The following is a 20,769-nucleotide window of genomic DNA, read 5'->3' on the forward strand; positions in this document are numbered from 1 at the left end:
AAACCTCGTTCTGGGTTCCCACTTAGTCCCTGAGACCTCGTGACCTTCTTGTCTTCATTTCCCATTGTAGCCTCCATATTAGTCCCTTCACCTCAGGGACAGATCCTGGCTTTGTAGCTTTTACCCTTGACACCCAAAGGACATATTGTCCCTCGTTTTCCAGCTCTCTCTCCTCCTGGTCACTCTGGGTTCACTTGCCCACTGAGCCCCAGCCTGCAGAGACCCCATGCTAATGTCCCGCAGCCTGGCCAGCTCTGACAAGGACTCGTGTGACCGGAAGGCGACTGAGAATGGACAGATGCAGGAAGAGTTCTCTGCCCTCCCTCACCTGCCTAAAAGGAGGACATCAATTTTCTTCCTAGAGGTACCTGCCCCACCGCCAGGAAGGGAAGAGCAAGACAGTCAACACTGAGATGAGCTTGCATAACAGAATTTACTAAACTAACTTATCTTCCATGAGTTCCCCTTGTATTTCCTGCCCTCATGATTTATCCTCCCTCGGAGCCCAGACCCCCTTTGCTTAGTTAAAACGATGTGTAAGCCTCTGAGTCTGACGGCTTTTTTTCTGCGAACTCCTACGCATGTAAATATTAACAAAAGCCGGGTGCCTTTTCTCCTGTTAATGTGCCTTTTGTTAGTTCAATGACACACCCCTGGGTGCTAAACGTCAGAGGGTACAATAAAAGTCTTTCCTCCCCCACAGGGTAAATGTGAGTCAGTTCATAGCCCCTGGGAGACCCTTCCCGTCCCTCAGCGGCCCCTGTCTTCTCTCTCCCTTGCCCCTGCCATTGCCTAAATGCAACCACTTATGCAGGAGCTTCCAACGGCTCAGCGCCCCTGCCCTCGGGCCCTTTCCCCTTGATCCACCCTCTTTTCTGCTACCAGGGAGCTTCTGGAAGGCAGGTCTGAGCGTGCCTGGCTCCTGTGCAAAGCCCTGCAGGGTTGGACTCACCTTTCCAGGCTCCTCTGGAACAGGAGCTCTTCTGTGCGGCTTCTCCCAGGTGAGTTAGTCACTTCCTGCCCTGCTCCTTGTCCGCTGCTGTCCCGGAGAGCTTGCAACACTGTGTTTTATGATCTTCAGACACGCCTGTCTCCCCGCTGCCCGCCCAGCCTGTGCGCTCCTTGAGGACAAGGACTGCAATGTACTCATCCAGTGCCCCCGGAAGTGCGGCCCAGAGGGCGGGAAGACGCTGTGTAAATGTGCAGTAAATGAGAGGCTGACGACTGGCTTTACCCTGAGTGATAAAACAAATGGCTCTTTTATGTCCCAATTATGTCAACTAAATTTCGGTTAGAATTCTATCATTTTGGAACTGGAAGACACCTTTAAGTTTTTCTGCACTGATTCCATCCTTTTTTACGGCCAAGGAGAGGGTGGTCCAGAGCGGTGGAGCCCCTGGCCTGCGGGGTTGGCGAGCCTCCAGCTCCTCTGGTTCCTGGTCCTGTGTGTCAGTTGGTTGTGGCCCCAACACTGAGTGGGAAAGACACCTTTATGCTGGCTCCTGGAATTGCCCAGTTAGGTCTGTGTGACGAAGGGAATAGCCATTCCCACCAATAGCCTGTGCTTTCGGTACTTTCCTTTAGTGGCGTGGGCATTGCTGGCATTGCTGACTTAGGATAATTCTAGAGCATTTATTTTTATGTGGAAAGATTGTTAATGTACTCTGAAGGTATTACTGTAGCCTATGTAGCCTATTATAGATGACGAGAAAAAGAATCTTTCAATGTTTTTCTTTACTTCCAGGAATGTCTACTTGAATATCAGAGAATGGTTGAAATGGGAGGGGGGAAGTTCACCTAATGTTGCTATAGAATTAATCTTTTCTTGTGAAAATCTGAAAATGAGCTACATCAATTTATTTTTTCCATGTGTATTGCAGCATGATTGTCAAATAAAATGTATATGTTTAAGACGTACAACATGATGTTTTGATACACATATGTTGTGAAATGGTTACCATAATCAAGCTAATGACCATATCCTTCACCTCACATAGTTAGGTACCTTTTGTGGTGAGAATATTTAAGGTCTACACTCTCAGCAAATTCCAGATATCCAATACAGTTTACTAACTAGTTAGCATGCTGTACATCAGGTTTCCAGAACTCACTCATAATTGAAATTGCGTGATTGAAATTTCATGCCCATGACCATCACCCCACTCCCCCGCCCTCTAGAATTATCTCTTCTCATGTTGTTACCGAACAAAGGGTCCAAGGGGGGGCAATACTTGGCCCACCGAGGGGTGCCAAAAACTGCTACAGAAAACAGGGGCCCCTCCCAAGGACGATACACTAATATCTATAGGGTTCTTCTGTCTGCCGCCAATTGGAAACACATCTCTCAATGCCAGAGATTTGTGAAAAGGAAACAAAATGTTTATTTAATGCTATTTAGGCCTAATGCCTTCCTTAAAATATCAAAGCCTTTAAGGGTATACACCTACACACACACACACACACACACACACACACACACACACAGCGTTCCCTTCTCCCACTGTCCCAACTCCGGGTACCGTAAATCAGGAAAAGAGCACACGTCCGTTTTTCAGGTCGCTGGCACGTGAGCTGTGTCGCCTGCCTGTCCAGGCAGGATCTCCAATTAATCCAAAGTCATGTGGCACCTTTCACCGGCAAGAGTTCTTTGGACCAAGTTCCAAAGTCTCTCCTGCTTTCCAGGCCACTCGGCCAAAGGGAGCACGCCAAAGCTGGGCCTCTTCTACCAAAGCCGCACTCCACCCAAAGCGGGTCTTTCTTCTTCACCTGGCCGCAGGGATCTCCATTCTGGCAAAGCTGCGTGGGCTTCCCTTTCACCTGGCCAAGAGGGGGTCTGCACCCTGCTGAAACCGCTCGGCTCTCCCTCCTAATGGCTACAGGGGTCTACATCTTTCCAAAACAGCATGGCTCTCCCCCTCACCTGGCCAAGAAGGGGTCTTCACTCTGCTAAAGCCACATGCCTCTCTCGCAGGCACTCTCTCAGAGAAGCAGCCCCAGTTCCAGCCTGGTTAGCCGCCACTCACTTCTCCCTGGCCCAAAACTTGGCTACAGCTCTTTAACGTATCTATGAAACCAGTTAAAGGTTATAGATATGTTAAATGACCATTCCAGAGGTTTAGCTGCAAAACTGTTGCTATGCAAAACAGCTCTCAATGGCCCTGCTCCATTCTTCCCTTCCCCCAACTGACACCTTGCGGGGGTGGGGTGGGGGGTGAAGACATCTTAATATTTCCTCCAATATTCCTGTACACTTTGAGTTCTGGACACCATTCTAAATCTTTTCTGCCCCCCCCCCGGCTGCACCCTGTATCAATGTTGCATCATATTAATGACTTACATAATTATAATTTTATTTCGGGGGAACAAGGCCTTTTGTATAAAGCACTTCTCATTGATCTCTGGCATCTTAAATGTCAAACCAGGGCAGTATCTCACCTGGGAAAGAGGGAAGAGTCACGATTGCCACATGAATTGGTGACCATTTATTATTTTGTTTGCTTAGCATTTCCTCTTCCTTCCAAGACTATGCTTTTGGACACAGCTGGTCTAATATACAATTCAAAACGGAGTTGTGCTTTTCAAATTTGACTCAGCTCCCTGATGGCGTGCTTGTCACTGGGCAGGAAGCTGGCACCAGGCCTATCAGAGCACTATATTGCCTGGCAACTGTGATTAACCTGAGAATGAGCATGTGTCAGAGACAAGACCAGTCAGAGTCCGTCCTCGTTATTTTTTTTAATCCTCACCTGAGGACATGCTTATTAGTTTTAGAGAGAGGGGAAAGGAGAGAGGGAGAGAAACATCAATGCAAGAGAAACATCGATTAGTTGCCTCTCAAACTCTTCTGACCGAGGACTGAACCTGCAACCCAGGCATGTGCCCTGACCAGGAAAAGCTGGTACTTTCTTGCCTTGATGCTGAGAAGATGCAAACATCTGAACTGTAAGTGGCTCTGGTTCTAACAGGGTAGGTAAAGGTTGCCTGAGAGAGTGACCTGGCCAGTGGAGAGCCCCGAGGAGAAGGAGGGAGGAGGAGGTCTCTGGCTGTGTTGGAGGCCTGATCCAGCTGTTCCCAAGGCACCCTTTCTTCCTAGTATCAGACAATGATGTGTATTCTTTCTCTTTTGCTGGTTTGTGTTTTGAAGCTTTGCAAATGACTATTCAAAAAATTCTAACACATGCAGATTATGTTATGCTTTATTAGAGCAACGAGCAAATAAGCCCCTCTACCCTAGAAAGGAGATCACGTTGTGTGAGGCAGGTATATCTACAAGCACTCTGTATTGTTTTTTTCTAAGTTCTTTCTTAGAAAGAAAGATACATTTATTCTGTGTCATTTATGTAGTAGGTAAATAAAAAAATACAAGGGGGGACCCCAAAACCCCAGGAATTTATTTATTAAAAATTGTGTATTTATTCTTACATGTTTAAACTTCATCACCTTCAAAGTACTCTCCGTTTGATGCGATGCTCCTATGGAGACTTTTTTCCCACTGCTCAAAATGGTTTTTGAACTCATCAATTCTTTATGCTTTTTAGTGCGTCTGCCATTTTTTTGTTTCACCTCTTCCACATCGGCAAACACCTTTCCCTCTGAGGACTTTTTTCACCTGGGAAAACAAATAAGCAAAGAACATTGTTCAAGGTAGATCACGTGAATTGGGAGGGTGGGGCATGGGGTTCATGTCATTTTTGGTCAAAAACTGCTGAACACTGTCTGTGTGGTGTGGCCAGGTGCACTTGTAAACCACCCATCATGAAATTGGCAAATATGTTCAAATATGCACCAAAGCCGAACGCAGCCTCTCACAACCACGCCAGCTGGTGCCCTGATACAGATGGGTTCCTAGAACCCTCACCTAGCAGGGGGAGCCTGTACTACAAGGGGCCTGCCCTCCAGAAGATCATTCTGGGTTTCTTTGGGTGCCCCCTTCATAGAGTTTGAGAAATGTGTCTAGCCGCTGGGCTGAGGTACTCCAGCCAGGCAGTTCAGTTAGACAGACAGACTTTAATCTGGAAAATTAAGAAAACAAAACAAAATAGAAGTAACCAATTTGATGCAAAGAATTTTTGTTAAAATGCTATATACCACGAAGAAGAAATGACTCAAGAACCAGCCTATTTATACCAGTTATAACATCGATGCCTTTGAAATTTTTTTGTCTTGAGTATATTCTCAAAAGCAATAATAGGTACATAAATCAAATAAAATATTTATATTTTGTATTACATTCTGGAAATTTGAAGGCAGGACAATGGAAATCAATTTCATTGAGCATAGCATAAATCATAGAGTTCTTGATGCTGAGAGACTTAAATCTTGATGCTGAGAGACTTAAAAATAAAATTCCTATGGCTTTGATTTCTTTGGGGTTTTTCCCCACAAGGACTTGGGGCTTGGTGAGCAGATACAAATGAAAAGGAACAAGTCATTGCAATGGTCTCATGCTAGCACAATGTTCATGGACACTGAGAAAGGTAAGGGCGAGGAAAAGCACTTTTTCTCAGATACTGTGTACCAGCCTTTGAATTTATTTTGCCCAAAGTGTTCTTTTCACAGGAGAAAGAAAAAATAGCAGAAAATGTGAACATTTCTATCCAGTTCCTGCACAGCCAAGGACAAACCACTACTTAGATATCCTGACTCTCTTATTTATTTATTTACCTATTTAAAATTTTTATTACCACCCCCGCACCCTCCTCCCCTTTGGCAACCTTCTGCTTCTTCTCTATATCTGTGAGTTCTTCTGTTTTTTTTTTTTTTTGAATTTCATATATAAGTGAAATCATAGGGTATTTGTCTCTGTCTGACTTAATTCACTTAGCATGATACTCTCATATTGAAAACTGTATTACAAGTGCATCAGTGTTAGAAGGTTGATACAGTTTTGAAGGTAAATGGAAAAGGAAACATACAATGACTTTAAACTCCCCTGTGTGTGGCCCTGCCCTGGCCAGATGCCAGATGGGAGGGTTGGCAGGAGGCTTGGGTGAAGTCAGCAGAGGAACTCTGGCTAGTGACTCATGGTTCGTCTGTCTAATTACTTTGGCAAAGTCAATAGGTTGCTCATGTGTGGCAATAGAATTCATGAGGGTATGTGGGTTGGTGCTGTCCTGACTTTTTCAGGAGAAGCAGTAGGACTTTCCGGTCTTAAATGAATAGACTAGAACTGGGACCCGGGGAGACGCTGGGTAAGGGCATCCACTGACTCACTGAAGGTGTAAGTGGAAACTGGAGTCCTTCAGGAAAAGAAATTCACTCCCCTGGAAAATAATTGTACAATGTAGAGGAAATGGCAGACTTTTTGATAAGTGTTTCATAACTGGGAATTGTTTTATGAATAGAGACTTGTAATTTTCTTGATAACGATCCCTATTTATATATGTGTGTGTGTGTTCATGGTGACACTGAACTTACTAATACTTCTCAATTATCTGCAACTAAGCTGAGAGGCAAAAAATGAGAAAAAAAATGTCTGAACTGGATATCCCTATTAACTAAAGCCCTTGCACTTTATCCATGGATGTTCTCGTGATCCTCTTCCAGTATTTTCTGTCTTGAATAAAACACCAGAGCCCCACTGCCCATCTGCTCGCATGAGCCACACCCCCAGGAGGGATCCCAGACGTCTTCCTCCCCCTCCCCCTACCCCAGCCCAGTTGGGCCACGTGGACCTTCTAAATGGCTCTCCAACTGCCCACTGCCCTTGACCTATGGGGGATCTTTGCTTGTGGGAAATAAGGGCTTTTTTTTTCAGAATAAGACTTAAATTCGTTAAATAAAATACATAGGGTTCCAAAAGAAAGCAATTATGTTAAAGTATATTTAGCCAAATATGTTAAAAGTTGAGTTATAATAATGTGTACTTCTTTATTAATGCAATGTATAATATCCTATAGTGACAGGCCTAACAGCTACTGTGATTTTCAAGTAGTGATGAGCATAAATGACACCTTCATGTATCTGCAACAATGTGATGTGCCCGGAGCACACCTGCGATTCCCCGTGGTTGCAGAGGCCATGCGCTGCTGGTACTGCTGTGGTCCGCTGCCCTCATTCATCACGGGAGGAGACACTAAATCTCAACCAGAAGTTGGTGAAAGGAAAGGTGTGCTTTTTTTCCTATCCAAATTCACAGATTTCTGTGGAGCCCGGTTGGAAAACACCTGCCTTTGTCTAAGCCACTGTCATTTCTCACTGGGTTCATTGCTGCACTTTCCTGATGGGTGTAGCCCACTTGCCCTTGTCTGAACCGTCCTCCACTCTGCAGCCAAGGTGGTGTTTTCAAAATGCAAAATTTGTTGTCACCTGTGCTCCACTCAGTTATACCTCAACCACCTTCTATTGCTTTTAGGATAGAGACCGGCCACAGGGCGGTCTTGTGGATTCTTGTGGATTCTCCTCATTCTTTTTCATCACAGGGCACTTGCACAGGAGTTTCCCTCTGCTAGGAATGCTCTCCATGGCCTCGTGCACCCAGCTCACTCTTCAGGAAATCAGCTCACCCATCACTTGCTCAAGGAGGCCTCCCACGGTTCCCCGACTAGTTCTGGGTTCTCTACTGCACCATTGCCCTCTCATACCTCAGAAGTGATGTTGCACTTACTTGTGCGACTCTTTGCCTAATGTCTGTCTGCACCCACCAGCTGTGGGTTTCATGGGAATGAGTTTATGCTATCCCCGGTGACTGGCACATAGTAGAGGCTCATTAAATACTTGTAGAATGAAGATTGGAGTGACTGAACTGTTCCAACAAGCATTTTAGGAGCAGAAAATATAGTGCCGTGATGGGGGTTGGGTGAGGAGGAAAGAAGAACACTAGAGTCACTCACATGATGGTAGAGAAAAGTGGTGATCTCTTGTTCTCTTGTTCAAGGAGACAAATCCCCCCAAAGCAGAAGAGTAACCCAAAACAGGCACTGCCCCCCCAATTAAAGCCATTCTGTATAACTAAAAAAGGGAGTTCTATGTGCATTAATAGTCCCTGAGATCATCACCCCTGTATTCTAGGTGAGAACATTAACTTGTATTTCTAAGGTTAACCCTACATATTAAACAAAGATTTAATTACATTATTATCATCCCATATTGAAAAGGAAATGTCATATAAAAATAATGGAAATCCAGATTTGCTCTTGAAAAATTCATTTGGAAAATAACCCAATATGCGAGGTCAGATAACTGCACAGTGCGCGTCTGGTGTAACATATATACACGTGTGTCTCTTGTGTGGTATGTATGCGTGTGCCCTGGAAATACATTCTTTGGTGCTGACACTTGGGTACTTAATTTTCTTATGGAACATTTAGTGGGTTGATGATACCAGTCGAGATGATTTAATGAGGCCAAGTTATGGACAATTTTCTCATAAACTGAGTGAAGATATTGTGTTCTGTGAGACAGGTTTCATCCCCACCTCCATGGGGACACGGGCAGAGGCAGCTGAGGGCACTGGATTGAAGTGGGTGGATGGATGGTATTAATCCATCTCGATAATCAGTAACCCAAGGTTGACTTGTATAACACATCCTTGAGTATTACTACGTTCAAGGCTTGGTAGAAGGTACTGGAGCCTGTGGGGACCCACAATAGCTTTGGACCTACTTTCCTATTTGATGGATACATTATTACTGAAGTTGAACTATTGTACAGGGACTCCTTTTACGGAGAAAGATGCGCAAACTTTTAGTCCTTGGTTTGCCAAAAGCAGAGTGTTTTTAATCTAACCCCCTGTGGAGAAGACGATGTTTTGACACTCACCCTGCAGGCCTTCAAGTCGTGGTGAGGCAAAGCCAGGAGCTGCGGCTCTGTGCTGCCTCAGGGAGCACTTCCAGTCCTTTAGGGGAGGGTCTCCAGAACATTTTCCCTGGGATTCAAACAAAAAGTCAACTGATTGGCTTATTTCCATATCAGTCACTCAGTATTTACTTAAGGAATAACCTCAGGCAATCCTCCCTCCTGGGCACCAGGTTGGTGAGCCCAGTCCAGAAAAGTGACCAGCTGTGCCCTCTGGGGCCAGAGGCCGAGGCTGCAGCCATCAGTGACCCTTGGTCCTATTTATATTCCCCCTTTTTCACTTGTTTGGACTCCACTGCCTGAACAATGCTGTCACACTCTGGTGTTCGAAGTGACGCAGGCACTTTGCACTGGGACCATTGAAATGATGGACTGTCATGGTTTCCCCTCTTAATGCTCATTGAATGCCTATTTGGGGAGCACTTCATTTGCACATCATTTACAAGCTAGACAGTTTTGGGTGAAAATTCAGTGTTGCTCTTGCACGGGAGCCATGTTTTATTTAAATAAGATGAGCTGCTTTTACCCTAAGCTCAGGCCTGCACATGTACTTCTAACTATTCGCACTAAGACTTATTGTGGAATTATATTACAGTTCTTAACCAAAATAATGCTCAGGTTGCAAAGGAGGAAAATAGGTTGAAACAAGAAAATGCATTTTATTTATGGTAATTTTAAGAAGAATACATGAGAATTACAGTCTCATATTATAAACTTTACCTTAGAGATTTATTGCCTTATCTATGTCTTAAATTTAAGAGCCAGTAAGAATACAAATGCTAATATAATACAAATCTTGGAGCAGTCAGTCAAATCATTATGTATTATATTAACTGGGCAGATACAGATATTATTTATAAATATTATTTCTGATTTCTGTGTCAGAGACTAGAAAGCATAGAAGATGGCTTTATGTATATACAGAAATAAATCAAAATGTAAGTTATAAAAAAGACTATAATGGTCCCTAGCAATCATACCTAGGTATAGAAACAGGAGAAAATTCTTGTTCAAGTCAGAGTTTTATTATGTTGAAGAAATTACTGGGGAGCAAATGAGGCCTCTTTCCTTAGACGTTAAATAAACAGACACATGCATTTCACTTATTCATAGTGATTATAAATGACTAGGGTGAGAACTTTAATGTCATTAGTGTAAGGATAATATCAGCCACTTTTAGTCCCTTTTTGTTTTTTAATGGTCATGGAAAGCAGCAGAACATAAAATTCTTAGACAGTTCCTTTAATTAAAATTGGAAATGAAAGAGTTATCTGGGGGGATGTTTCTCTGAATGGAGAATATTGATATTTTTAATTGAATTCTGAATTGAGTTTCCAATAAATTGAAATGCAGGGATTTCTCTCCACCTACATGAAATATTTTAGCAGATTAATGACTGATCATTTCAAGAGTCAAAAGGCCTGGAACCAGCTTTTGATGTGAGAAAATGAGCTCCTGTATTTCCATTTTAAGAGTTTATTCAGCTGTGGTTAAGGTACATTAACAACAAATAGATTTCAAAGTTCGAGTGTCGCTAAGACTAGTTTATAATGTCTGGTGTGGTTGGCAATTATTTAACCTGTGTAACAGCCCCTCTCTCCTCTGCCGGCCTCAGTTCCACACCTATGGTTTTGCAATGACATTTCCCCTCTGTAATTATGAAGCTGGAAATGACTCTTTGCACCTGGCTCACAGTTCTTTGTACCCTTCACAGTCTTCCATGGAAATAAAACCATGTGGTTTGGGTGATTTGGGTGAGTGTCTGGTCTACACACCTTGGGATGGCCTTGGTGAATGGGCCTCCATTTCATAAAGATGACCGAAGACTGTGAGGGGGGTTGCAGTCCCTGTAGAAAAGATATATTATAAAGCAGCAGCAGAAACATGGAAAACATACAACGAAAAGAAAATTCCCAAAATGCCACAACAAAACGACTTCCTGTGGCCACGGCGGGGGGCCCTTCAGCACCCCAGATCCCGCCTGAACATGGTGTTCACAGGCCTCATGAATAGGCCTCTGGATAAAATACCTAGGCCCATCTCTGATTTGTTGTCTGTTGGCTTGGCCTCCCAGGTGGCACCGGTTTTCCTTCCAGGAGCTTCACTTCCACCTTCTTCTACTTCAGGTTCTCAGCCTCCCTTGTGCTCTTTTCATCCTCAGGTCGACAGAAGAGCTTGTGCTGCCAGCAGCCTGGTCCCCGCACACACCCTTGGGCACAGGACCCAGAGCTGTCATTGCTTGGCCCGGGAGAGGCAGGGGTGTCTGGAGAACTGTCACAGATTCCACAGGGTCGCCTAGTCAGTCGTGCACTTTGCTCGTTGAGGATGTAATTTCAAGCACACCCTTTCAGTTCAAGTAAAGCAAAAGAAATGACAGCTGGAGGCTGGGCATTTGGGGACTGAAATGGAGATAAAACATTAATTGGTGGAATCTTGCTTGCTCATCTGTTTTAAAAGTTGATTTTATAAGAAGTTCATTTTAATCTTTTTATAGAACCAGCACTGGGCTTTGTTGGTTGTCTCTGTTTTATTTTTGTTTTCCATCTCATTCATTTCTCCATTTATATTTTATCTTTCTCTTTGTTTTTGCCTAAAGTCCTGAGCTGGATGCTTAGTGCTTTAATTTTTAGTTTTTGTGTTATCTACCACAGGCTTTGAAGGATATGCTTTTCGCTCTATGTTCTATTTTTGCTACAACCACAAGGTTTAGTATGTAGTATTTTTGTTATTATTTATTTCTGGGTGTATCTAAATTTCTATGATTTATTTGAGTTATTAGAAGTTATTAAAATTCCCAAATTTGTGGGTCCTCCCCGTAGTTTTGTCATTGACTTCTAGTCCTTCACAATTGAATCATTTTGTGGTCAGCTGTTGTAAATGTTCTGTGCATGCCTGGAAGGAATACAAATTCTTTAATTGTTGGATCCAGGGTTCTATTTTCATCCAGCAAATGAAACCTGTAAATGATGTTGTCGAATAAGCTGTATCTGTGTTGGCTCTTCTCCATTTGCTCCTGAGTTTCCTCACCCTGCTTTGTGCCTCAGGAGGCCAACCTGTATAAACTTTATCAAGGACTCTCTACCCTGCCTTCCTTGGGCTCAGCCAATGGGAGACATGGACTGAAAAGAGATAGAAATGTCAGAGTATTAACTCACCCACCCCCGTCCTGCTGGACCCTTTCGTCAAAGACCATGATCTCCTGTCAAAGGTCATATACATCATCACACACCCTCTCTGTTAGCCACATCTCTGACCGGTGTTGGTAACCAAGCCCTATCCCGGGCACATTAGGCCTAGGCCCTTGTTGTACTCCGGGTGTACTGGTCCATCCATTATTGGTCGGGGTACCTAACCTTACCCAGAACTTGTGAATGTTTAATAAACTCTGTTTCTTCACCTCATCTGAGTGTGGCATCACTGTCTGCTAGGACCCAACTGGTAAGATCTCTGGACTCATGTTTGCCTACTTGACTTAACGATAACGGAGAGAAATAGATGGGATCATCCATTATCACTGTGGATTTGCAACTTCTATGCTTTATATATTCTGAGGCTATATTTTAAGTGCATAAAAGTTTAGAATTGTTGCATCTTCCTGGTGAAGTGAATCTTTTACTATTATATAGTGGCCTTCTCTATATTTCTTGGTCTTGAGGTCCCTTTTTTTAAAAAATATATTTTATTGATTATACCATTACAGTTGTTCTCTTCCCCCCACTTCATTCTCCTTCACCTGCACACTGCCTCCCCCACCATTCTCCCTCCCTTAGTTTATAACCACGTGTCTCAAGTTCTTTAGATTCTATATTTCCCCCACTATTCTTGCCCTTCCCCCTATCTATTTTCTACCTACCATCTATGCTATTTTCTGTACCTTCTCCCCCCTTCTCCTCCTCCCACTCCCCTGTTGCTAACCCTCCATGTGTTCTTCATTTCTATGGTTCCACTCCTGATCTAGCTGTCCTCTTGGTTTGCTTTTGTTTTAGGTGTGGTTGTTAATAACTGTGTGTTTGCTGTCCTTTCACTGTTCATATTTTTCATCTTCTTTTTCTTATATAAGTCCCTTTAGCATTTCATATAATAAGGGCTTGGTGATGATGAACTCCTTGAACTTGACCTTATCTGAGAAGCACTTTATCTGTCCTTCCATTCTAAATGAAAGTTTTGCTGGATAAAGCAATCTTGGCTGTAGGTCTTTGGATTTCATGACTTGGAATACTTCTTTCCAGCCCCTTCTTGCCTGTAAGGTCTCTTTTGAGAAATCCGCTGACAGTCTGATGGGTACTCCTTTGTAGGTGACTGTCCCCTTATCCCTTGCTGCTTCTAGGATTCTCTCCTTCATTTTAGTCTTGGCTAATGTAATTATGATGTGCCTTGGTGTGTTCCTTCTTGGGTCCAACTTCTTTGGGACTCTCTGAGCTTCCTGGATTTCCTGGAAGTCTATTTCCTTTGCCAGACTGGGGAAGTTCTCCTTTATTATTTGTTCAAATAAGTTTTCCACTCGTGGCTGTTTCTTTCCCCCTTCTGGTACCCCTATAATCCGGATGTTGGAACGTTTAAAGATGTCCTGGAGGTTCCTAAGCCTCTCCTCATGTTTTTGAATTCTCATTTCTTCATTCCTTTCTGGTTGGATGTTTCGTTCTTCCTTCTGGTCCATTCCATTGATTTGAGTCCCAGTTTCCTTTCCATCGCTATTGGTTTCCTAGACATCTCCCTTCATTTCAATTAGTTTAGCTTTCATATGTTCCTCTAATTTGTGACTATAATCAACCAATTCTGTGAGCATCCTGATAAACAGTGTCTTGAACTGTACTTCTGAGAGGCTGGCAATTTCTCGGTCGCTGAGAGTTATCGGCTCTGGGACTTTGAGTTCTTCTTGCACCATCTTTTGGGCTGTTCGTGCCTATTACGTAGCAGGATCGGAGCCCTGGGTGTTCACCAGAGCAGGGCAACTCAGTCGCTGGGTTGTGACACTGTATGTGGGGGCGGGGTCAGAGAGGAGCAATAGTGTCCTGTCTGCCGTCTCCTGCCGAGGCCCCCACAGGTGTGGCAGCTGCCACAGTCACCAGGCCCATGCATTTCATCCCACTGCACGCGAGTGCGCCACCGCTGTCAGCCCTCGCCCCCTGGGGCCTGCGTGGTCTGTCTCACTGTGTGCGAATGTGCGACCATGGTCAGTCTGCCCCACACCCTGACTGGATCCGGGCCACTTGCACGCGTAGGTCTGGGGATCTGTCCTGCCCGACCCTGCTCCGCTGCTGGCTCTGCCTCTCTTACCATCCCCGTTGAACGGTTAGTGGTTGTCGGACTTCCATATAATTCAATTTTCTGTTTTTTGGCTGTGTCTTTGTTCTCCAAACCTTTGTTGTATTCAAACTTGGTTGTGGGAGAAGGCACAGTGTTTCCACCTATGCCTCCATCTTGGTGGAAGTCCAATGACTTCTCTTGAGGCCCCTTTACATTCTTAACAATAATTGAGAAATCCCAAGAGATTTTATTTGTGTAGATTATGTCTGTCCACATTTGCTGTGCTATAAATGAAAACTGATGAATATGAAAATGTTTATTTATTAATTCATTAATAATAATAGCAATCAACTTATTACATGTTAAAATAAGCAGCATTTTAAAAATTTAAAAATTATTATTTTCTGAAAGAAAAAGTGAGAAAAGTGGCATTGCTTTGCATGCTTGTGAATCTCTTTAACGTCTGGCTTATTCAAGGGTGCCTGGACTCTCATAACTATTTCTGCAACTAGTCTGTTTGGGTATGTTGTTTTGGTTGAGGTTGGAAAAAAAACCCAGCTTCACACAGATACGGGGCTGGAAAGAAAGCAGCCTTGCTTGGCCTTTTCAGGTGGTTGTGGATCTTCACCTCTGACACCGCTCTGCAACTCCACAGACGCTTCTTCAAAGGCTAGGTAGAATATGAAATCTGAACACAGATAAATGCGCTTTTCATTGTAGTATTAAAATCTATTGATCTACCTTGTACTGTGCATGGATCTCTTACCCAGGCATGACTTTATGTTATTCATTGGTCATTTGGAAAATATTGGTTCACTGAGCTATGCAAATCTTGTATATGCTGGTTCATGTTGTTATACAATATAAAAAATCATGTTTGTACTGTGCATTGTATGTAATGAGCTAATTTTAGCTTCTGCTTCTGCTTTGCTGTCAACTCACTGTCTTCCAAAAGTCATTTCCAGCCTTTCTAAGCTCTGGTTCTTCCTTGTGTAAAGTGGGGGATGAGAAGTTCACTCTTCTGTCAGGGTGTCTCAGACAAAGAAGTGAATGAATGGTGATGGGTGTACTTCGTGAATGTTCAGATGCCATTGAAGCAGATGTGAGGATGGAAAGATCACAAAATTGTGTTATTGTCTCTTCTCAAAAATGTCCAGAGGGTAATACTTTAATAGAGTAAAAGCAATGATTGTTATCATTAATATCTTCTATTTATATATAAAATAGTTGATACAATGTTCGCTTTTTGTCATGGGGATCAATAAAACAATTTACATTTTTAGTGAGCAAAGGAGCACATTTGGCCCATCGACGTGTTATTTTTCTTGCAGTGGCGTCTGCCGAGACAGGGCGCGCTCTTGGCCGGTGCAACACATTCATTGTGTGGGCAAGGCGGCTGAGAACCAGAGCTCTGTGACTGGCCCAAGGCCAGGTACCATGTGAAAGTCAGACTTTGGTCAAAGCCTTTATTTTCTGAAGCCAACGTTTGCTTCATTATATTGTCTCTCAAAGTGCCACTGGGCTCATTTCAATATTTTCAGAGGGAGGAAGAGAATGTCTAATTATTATCTTGATTTTTTAACTTGTAAGTTTCAAAAAAAAATCATGCCATCCATTCCACTGATTCTTTCTGAATTCACGGAGACCTTTTCAATACTTGAATTTTTTGGCAGCATACATGAAGGCTAACACCCTTTCAAAGGAACACAAAAATTGAAAAAAAAAATTTTGATGACACATTATTTGCCAACTCTTTCAGCACCAAATGCCATTTGCATAGAGTTGTTAACTGGCAGGGCTACACTATGTTGAACATTAATAAGGGCAAAGGTCTAGTGAGCTACATCGATGTGGGCTCTCTCTTCCAGGCTATTTGACATCACACTGCACTGGTAGGAACTTGTACTGGTCTGCAGGCTGCAGGCTGCAGGCTGCAACCCCTGCAGCTTAAGAGTTGATCTGGAAGACACTGCCTGTATGTGCTCTCAATGACGGCAAAAATGCGGTTTACACATTGGTCAGACTTTGATGGCACCCCTGGCAGGGTTCAAGGTTCACTGGGGTACCATGTACACAGAGGAGAAGGGGGATGTAAGCAGCTGCCATAGGGCGCCAGGCCCTGTCTCACCGGCCCTGCCTCCCCCAACTCATTCCTGAGGATTCAGCATGAACTCCTTGTAGAATTTGTTCTGCCCTATCTCCTGAACCAATCAGGAAATAGAGCCAAGGTTCAATATTGCTCCGGCCCTACTCCTTGCCTCTTCAGTGGAATTTAGAAATAAATTGTTCCCTCCTGTCCCAAGATGCAGTGGCTCAGACACAATCCATTTGTTCTGAAGGCACATTCACTATAAGTCAACCCCAGGGACCAGAAAAAGGACCCCCAGGTATCTGAGTTGCTTCTGGACTACCTTCTCCTTCATTTCTCCCCCATCTCATTCCCAGTCTTTTTTCGGGCCTCCTGTACTGGCCTCGTCTGAACCCCAGTGTGGTATGGAATGGCCTGATTTCTACCTTAGTTTTGTTGGTGCTTCTCTGTAGGGCTAGAATCATAACCTGGAGAAAGATCAGGGCAAAGGGATAGAGTTGGGTGGGGTAATGGGTGAGAAATTGAGAATTTACCCTCAAGTGTTAACCTATTTATAGAGAAGATGTTGAAACCTACATGTCAGCCACAGTGAAATACTCTCCAGAATCATTCTCAGAAAACACACACACACACACACACACACACAGAGTTTTATCTAAGAGGCAAGCTCTTTAAGGTATAAAGAATATAAATTGGAGCAAAAGAGCACATTTGGAACTTTAGCCCTAAGACAGGACCCAAAATTAACATCCTTTCCCTCCAAAGGTAAAGAAACAAACAAACAAACAGTGCCACCCTGAAAACAATTCATAAAAACTCTCAAAGAAGCTGGCAATCAGCAGGTTCACAGACTCATCCTGCAGCTAATGATAGAAACACCAACCAAATCTGAACCTTGAGCCATGTATTTGGATGCATGAGATTAGCTCCAGTGGGAGAGGAACTGAAGACAAAATAGCCACCAAATTATCTGGAGAGAAAATGAGCCAAGTGCCCAATCAACCAAACAAACAAAAATATGGATGGAAAAGACATGGCTGAACATGCCGAGTTATGTAAGAGTCTGAGAAAGAATTCATAGGGTTTCTGGAAACGCAGTTTCATCAAGAACTGAAGGAAAATGAAAAGGAAGACAGCAGGCGTAATTGCCGTGAGCAATGGTTTCCTGCTGAGACAGAAGAGTTTCACCATCAGCCCCGTTAGAATACAGCCAAGCAAATGCAGAAAACATGGAAATAAATACTTCTCATACAGTCAGGATGGGAGAACAAAAGGGCACCCAGAGACATGCCATGTGTAGCAGAGGAGAGAGTGGGCAAAGGCCAGATAAGGTGATAATAGAAAAAGAGAAGTGAGAAAATTGCATCCCTGTGGGCATCATTAGGGTGAAGGAGAGCAGGCAGATAGATGGAAGACCTGAAAATGTAACAGAGCAAAGCATCCGGAACACCCCAGGTCGAATCCCGTTAGAGCACCTGTTGTCACGAAGGAAATCTCTTTATAGCAAAAAAGGGAGACGTGTAAGCAGAAGAGGAAAGGTGGCAGCTGGAAGTCAGGAGAACTGGGCCATAATTCTGGTTCTTCTACCACCTGGCTCTATTTCCGTGGGTGCGCTGCTAACTCTTCTCAGTCAGAGCTTTCCGTAACATCAAGGACTTACCCCAGAGCAGTGATCTGTAACTTTTTTGCGGTATGACCCCTTTAAGAATCTGATAAAATTAGTAAAGCTTCTTCCCAGAGGAAGTTTACATGGTTTTATACTAGATTTTTCAAGCCATTTCCAGAGGGTTGCATATATTTTAAAAGGAGATATTGGACTTTTGGTTGAGAGTTGTCACCTTGACTGGTTTCTTATATCGTTCCCAGCTTGGAAAGCCTGGTTCTATGGTTTGCAGGTGGTAATGTATCTACTTAGTTCAAGTGGTATTTAATTCGACACAGCTCCAGTGTAAGGCACATGGTTGGAACTTCTGTAAAGGGGGTTCCACCATTTAGTAGTAAAATGTACACAAGAAAGGCAGGGAGGGGGGCTGTTACACTGGTTCATGGAAGTTCGCCCCTTCTCTTTCAGCAGCCCCTGGTGCTTTAGTATTGCAGTGGAATTGAACCTGACCTATTAGCAGGGCTTGTCTTGGCTCAGTTCTTTTTATTTTGATTATCTCATGTTCCTTGCCTTGCTCCATTCTCTTGCTTTCTCTTTTTTTTTTCTGACCTTATTGCCTCATCCTCCTTTATCTGACTTTTTTTTTATGAAGTGATGAAGTGATTAAGGCTAGTGCTTTGAAGGTGGATGACTTTAGAAAGAACTTTTCATGTGTCAGAGGCAGTACTGGAACAGAGAGAACTATAAAGAAATATGAGATACAATCTCTGCTCAAGGAATTTATAATGTAGTTCGGAAGATAAGATATAAACCCATGAAATATGAAATAATCATAAAGAATTAGATTGCAAGAGAGAAGATTACAGTGTAAGAGGTATCTTCAAAGAGTTTGTCTGTTACATGGACAAACCTCATGGGTCATTAATGCTACAGGTTTAAAGGATGACAGAATCATCAGGCCTGGAAAGACTTCATATAAGAGATACATTTTGGTCCTGGGCAGGGGCCAGGCCTGGGAGGATATGTATGGTGTGAATGATTGGGGAAATTCAACAGAGAAAAAGGTGAGAGGACATTTGTCTTTGTCAATTTGTGCTGCTATAACGTAATGCCATAGACTGGGTATAAACAGTTATTTATTACATTTCTCACAATGATGAGGACTAGAAAGTGTAAGGTCAAGATGCTGGCAGATTGATGTCTGCTGAATTGGCTTCCTGGTTCATAGACACTGTCTTCTCATGTGTCCTCACAAAGTAGAAGGGAGGAGGAAGTTCTCTGAGGCCTCTCTTATAAAGGCACTAATTCTATTATTTTTTAAAATTATATTTTATTGATTATCTTATAGAGTTGTCCCAATTTTTCCCCTCTGCCCCCCTCAACCCAGTGCCCCCTGCTCCCTCAAGCAATCCCCACACCATTGTTCACGTCCATGGGTCATGCATATAAGTCCTTTAGCTACTCCATTTCCTACACTGTATACTACATCTCCATGGCTACACCGTAATTGCCTATTTGTCCTTCTTAATCCCCTCACCTGCTCACCCATTTCCTCATACCCACCTCCGATCTGGCAACCATCAAAATGCTCTCCATATCTATAATTCCGTCTCTGTTCTTGTTTGCTTAGTTTGTTTTTTAGATTCAATTCTTGAGAGATTTATATTTTTTGCCATTTTATTGTTTATAGTTTTGATCTTCTTTTTTCTTAAGTCTGTTTAACATTTCATAGAATAATGGTTTAGTGACAATGGACTCCTTTAGTTTTTTTCTTGACTGGGAAGCACATTATCTGCCTTTCAATTCTAAATGATGTCTTTGCTGGGTAGAGTAACCTTGGCTGTAGGTCCCTGCTTTTCATGACTTTGAATATTTCTGGCCAATCTCTTCTAGCCTGCAAAGTTTCTTTTGAAACTTTGAGAAATCGGCTGACAGTCTGATTCGGACACTGGCCTGTAGTGTTCGAGGCATCATGGATGAGATATAAGACAAATTCGCATGGACTACAGAGTCCTGTGGAGGAAAAGGGATGGCATGGCTTCTCTCTCAAGAGGAGAGTGCCCCAACCCTTGCCTTGACAAGCTTTTATTGGGTTCAATTTGCAGAGGAATATAGGGTGTATACGTAAAACTCATCAATCATTGTCAGGCAGAAATGATTAAATGATAGATAACATTCAAAGAACTCTGAGGGCTTATTCTGAGTCAGGGTCAGATAGTTAAAGGGCCATAAAACTTTGGGGGACAAACTCACTTCATGCTCAGACCTTTATCATTTAAATGGAGGGTATTAGTAAAGTAGGTTTCATAGAATTTTATGCATTCATTCTTAGGCCTGATCATTCCAGGGAACCCACCCTTTCCAGAACAGGTTCACACCCACCTCCAGCATTGTTTCAGGCTTAAATCAGGCAGGGGAAGTAAGGCAGCCAAGAGATTAGGAGACTTCTTGCAGACAGAATGAGGACTATGTCAAAGCCCAGGGGCAAGGGTCCATCACCCCCTTTTTCTATAGCCCCCCAAGTCCTTCCCTGGGGGCCCCCATGATTGTACCTGTCTTAGGTCATCCCTCCCTTGAGGAATCTTACCCGTCATTGACTAACCAATCAAGCACTGGGGGCCAGGCAGCGTGAAGTAGAAGGAGCAGAGGTGGCACCCCTACCAGGGAGATAAGTTTTGTCTCTTTAGTGGCTTATGGTCTGAAGGTTGCTCACTCAGCCTTAGTCATGTGCGGGTTACAGCTCCTGAAACTAGTCAGGACAGTTCCCAAAAAGAGTCTTCTGGGAATTTCTGTGTAGGTAATGTTACAGAAAAATGAAGCGACCAGACACCGAGGGGTTCAGGAGCACGATCTTTATTACGTGCACGGGCTCAGAGGAGAGTGACTTCCAAATTCTGAGCCCCGAGCAGTGGCAGGGGTCTTATTTTTATACTCCTGTCTTTCTTTCTAAGCTATGTGGCAAAAGCAGGTTACAGAAGCAAATGCGGAAGTTATGTCTATTTCCGTATTCGGGGATATCTGAGGTGCTGGATCT

General features: G+C 43.4%; 1 protein-coding gene across 1 annotated transcript in view; it reads left to right on the forward strand.

The window, feature by feature from the left end:
• The first annotated feature begins 226 nt into the window (after window positions 1-226).
• Window positions 227-20,769, forward strand: part of LOC118985155 (uncharacterized) — a 47,810-nt gene continuing 27,267 nt past the window's right edge. The window contains exons 1-3 of the mRNA XM_037043467.1: window positions 227-364; window positions 687-1,001; window positions 5,387-5,477. Coding sequence (XP_036899362.1) covers window positions 227-364; window positions 687-1,001; window positions 5,387-5,477 — 544 coding nt within the window. The remainder of the gene's footprint in view (window positions 365-686; window positions 1,002-5,386; window positions 5,478-20,769) is intronic.

The sequence above is a fragment of the Sturnira hondurensis genome, unplaced genomic scaffold (assembly GCF_014824575.4).
Source record: "Sturnira hondurensis isolate 20B ecotype Veracruz unplaced genomic scaffold, ASM1482457v3 Scaffold0004136, whole genome shotgun sequence".
Classification (NCBI taxonomy): Eukaryota; Metazoa; Chordata; class Mammalia; order Chiroptera; family Phyllostomidae; genus Sturnira; species Sturnira hondurensis.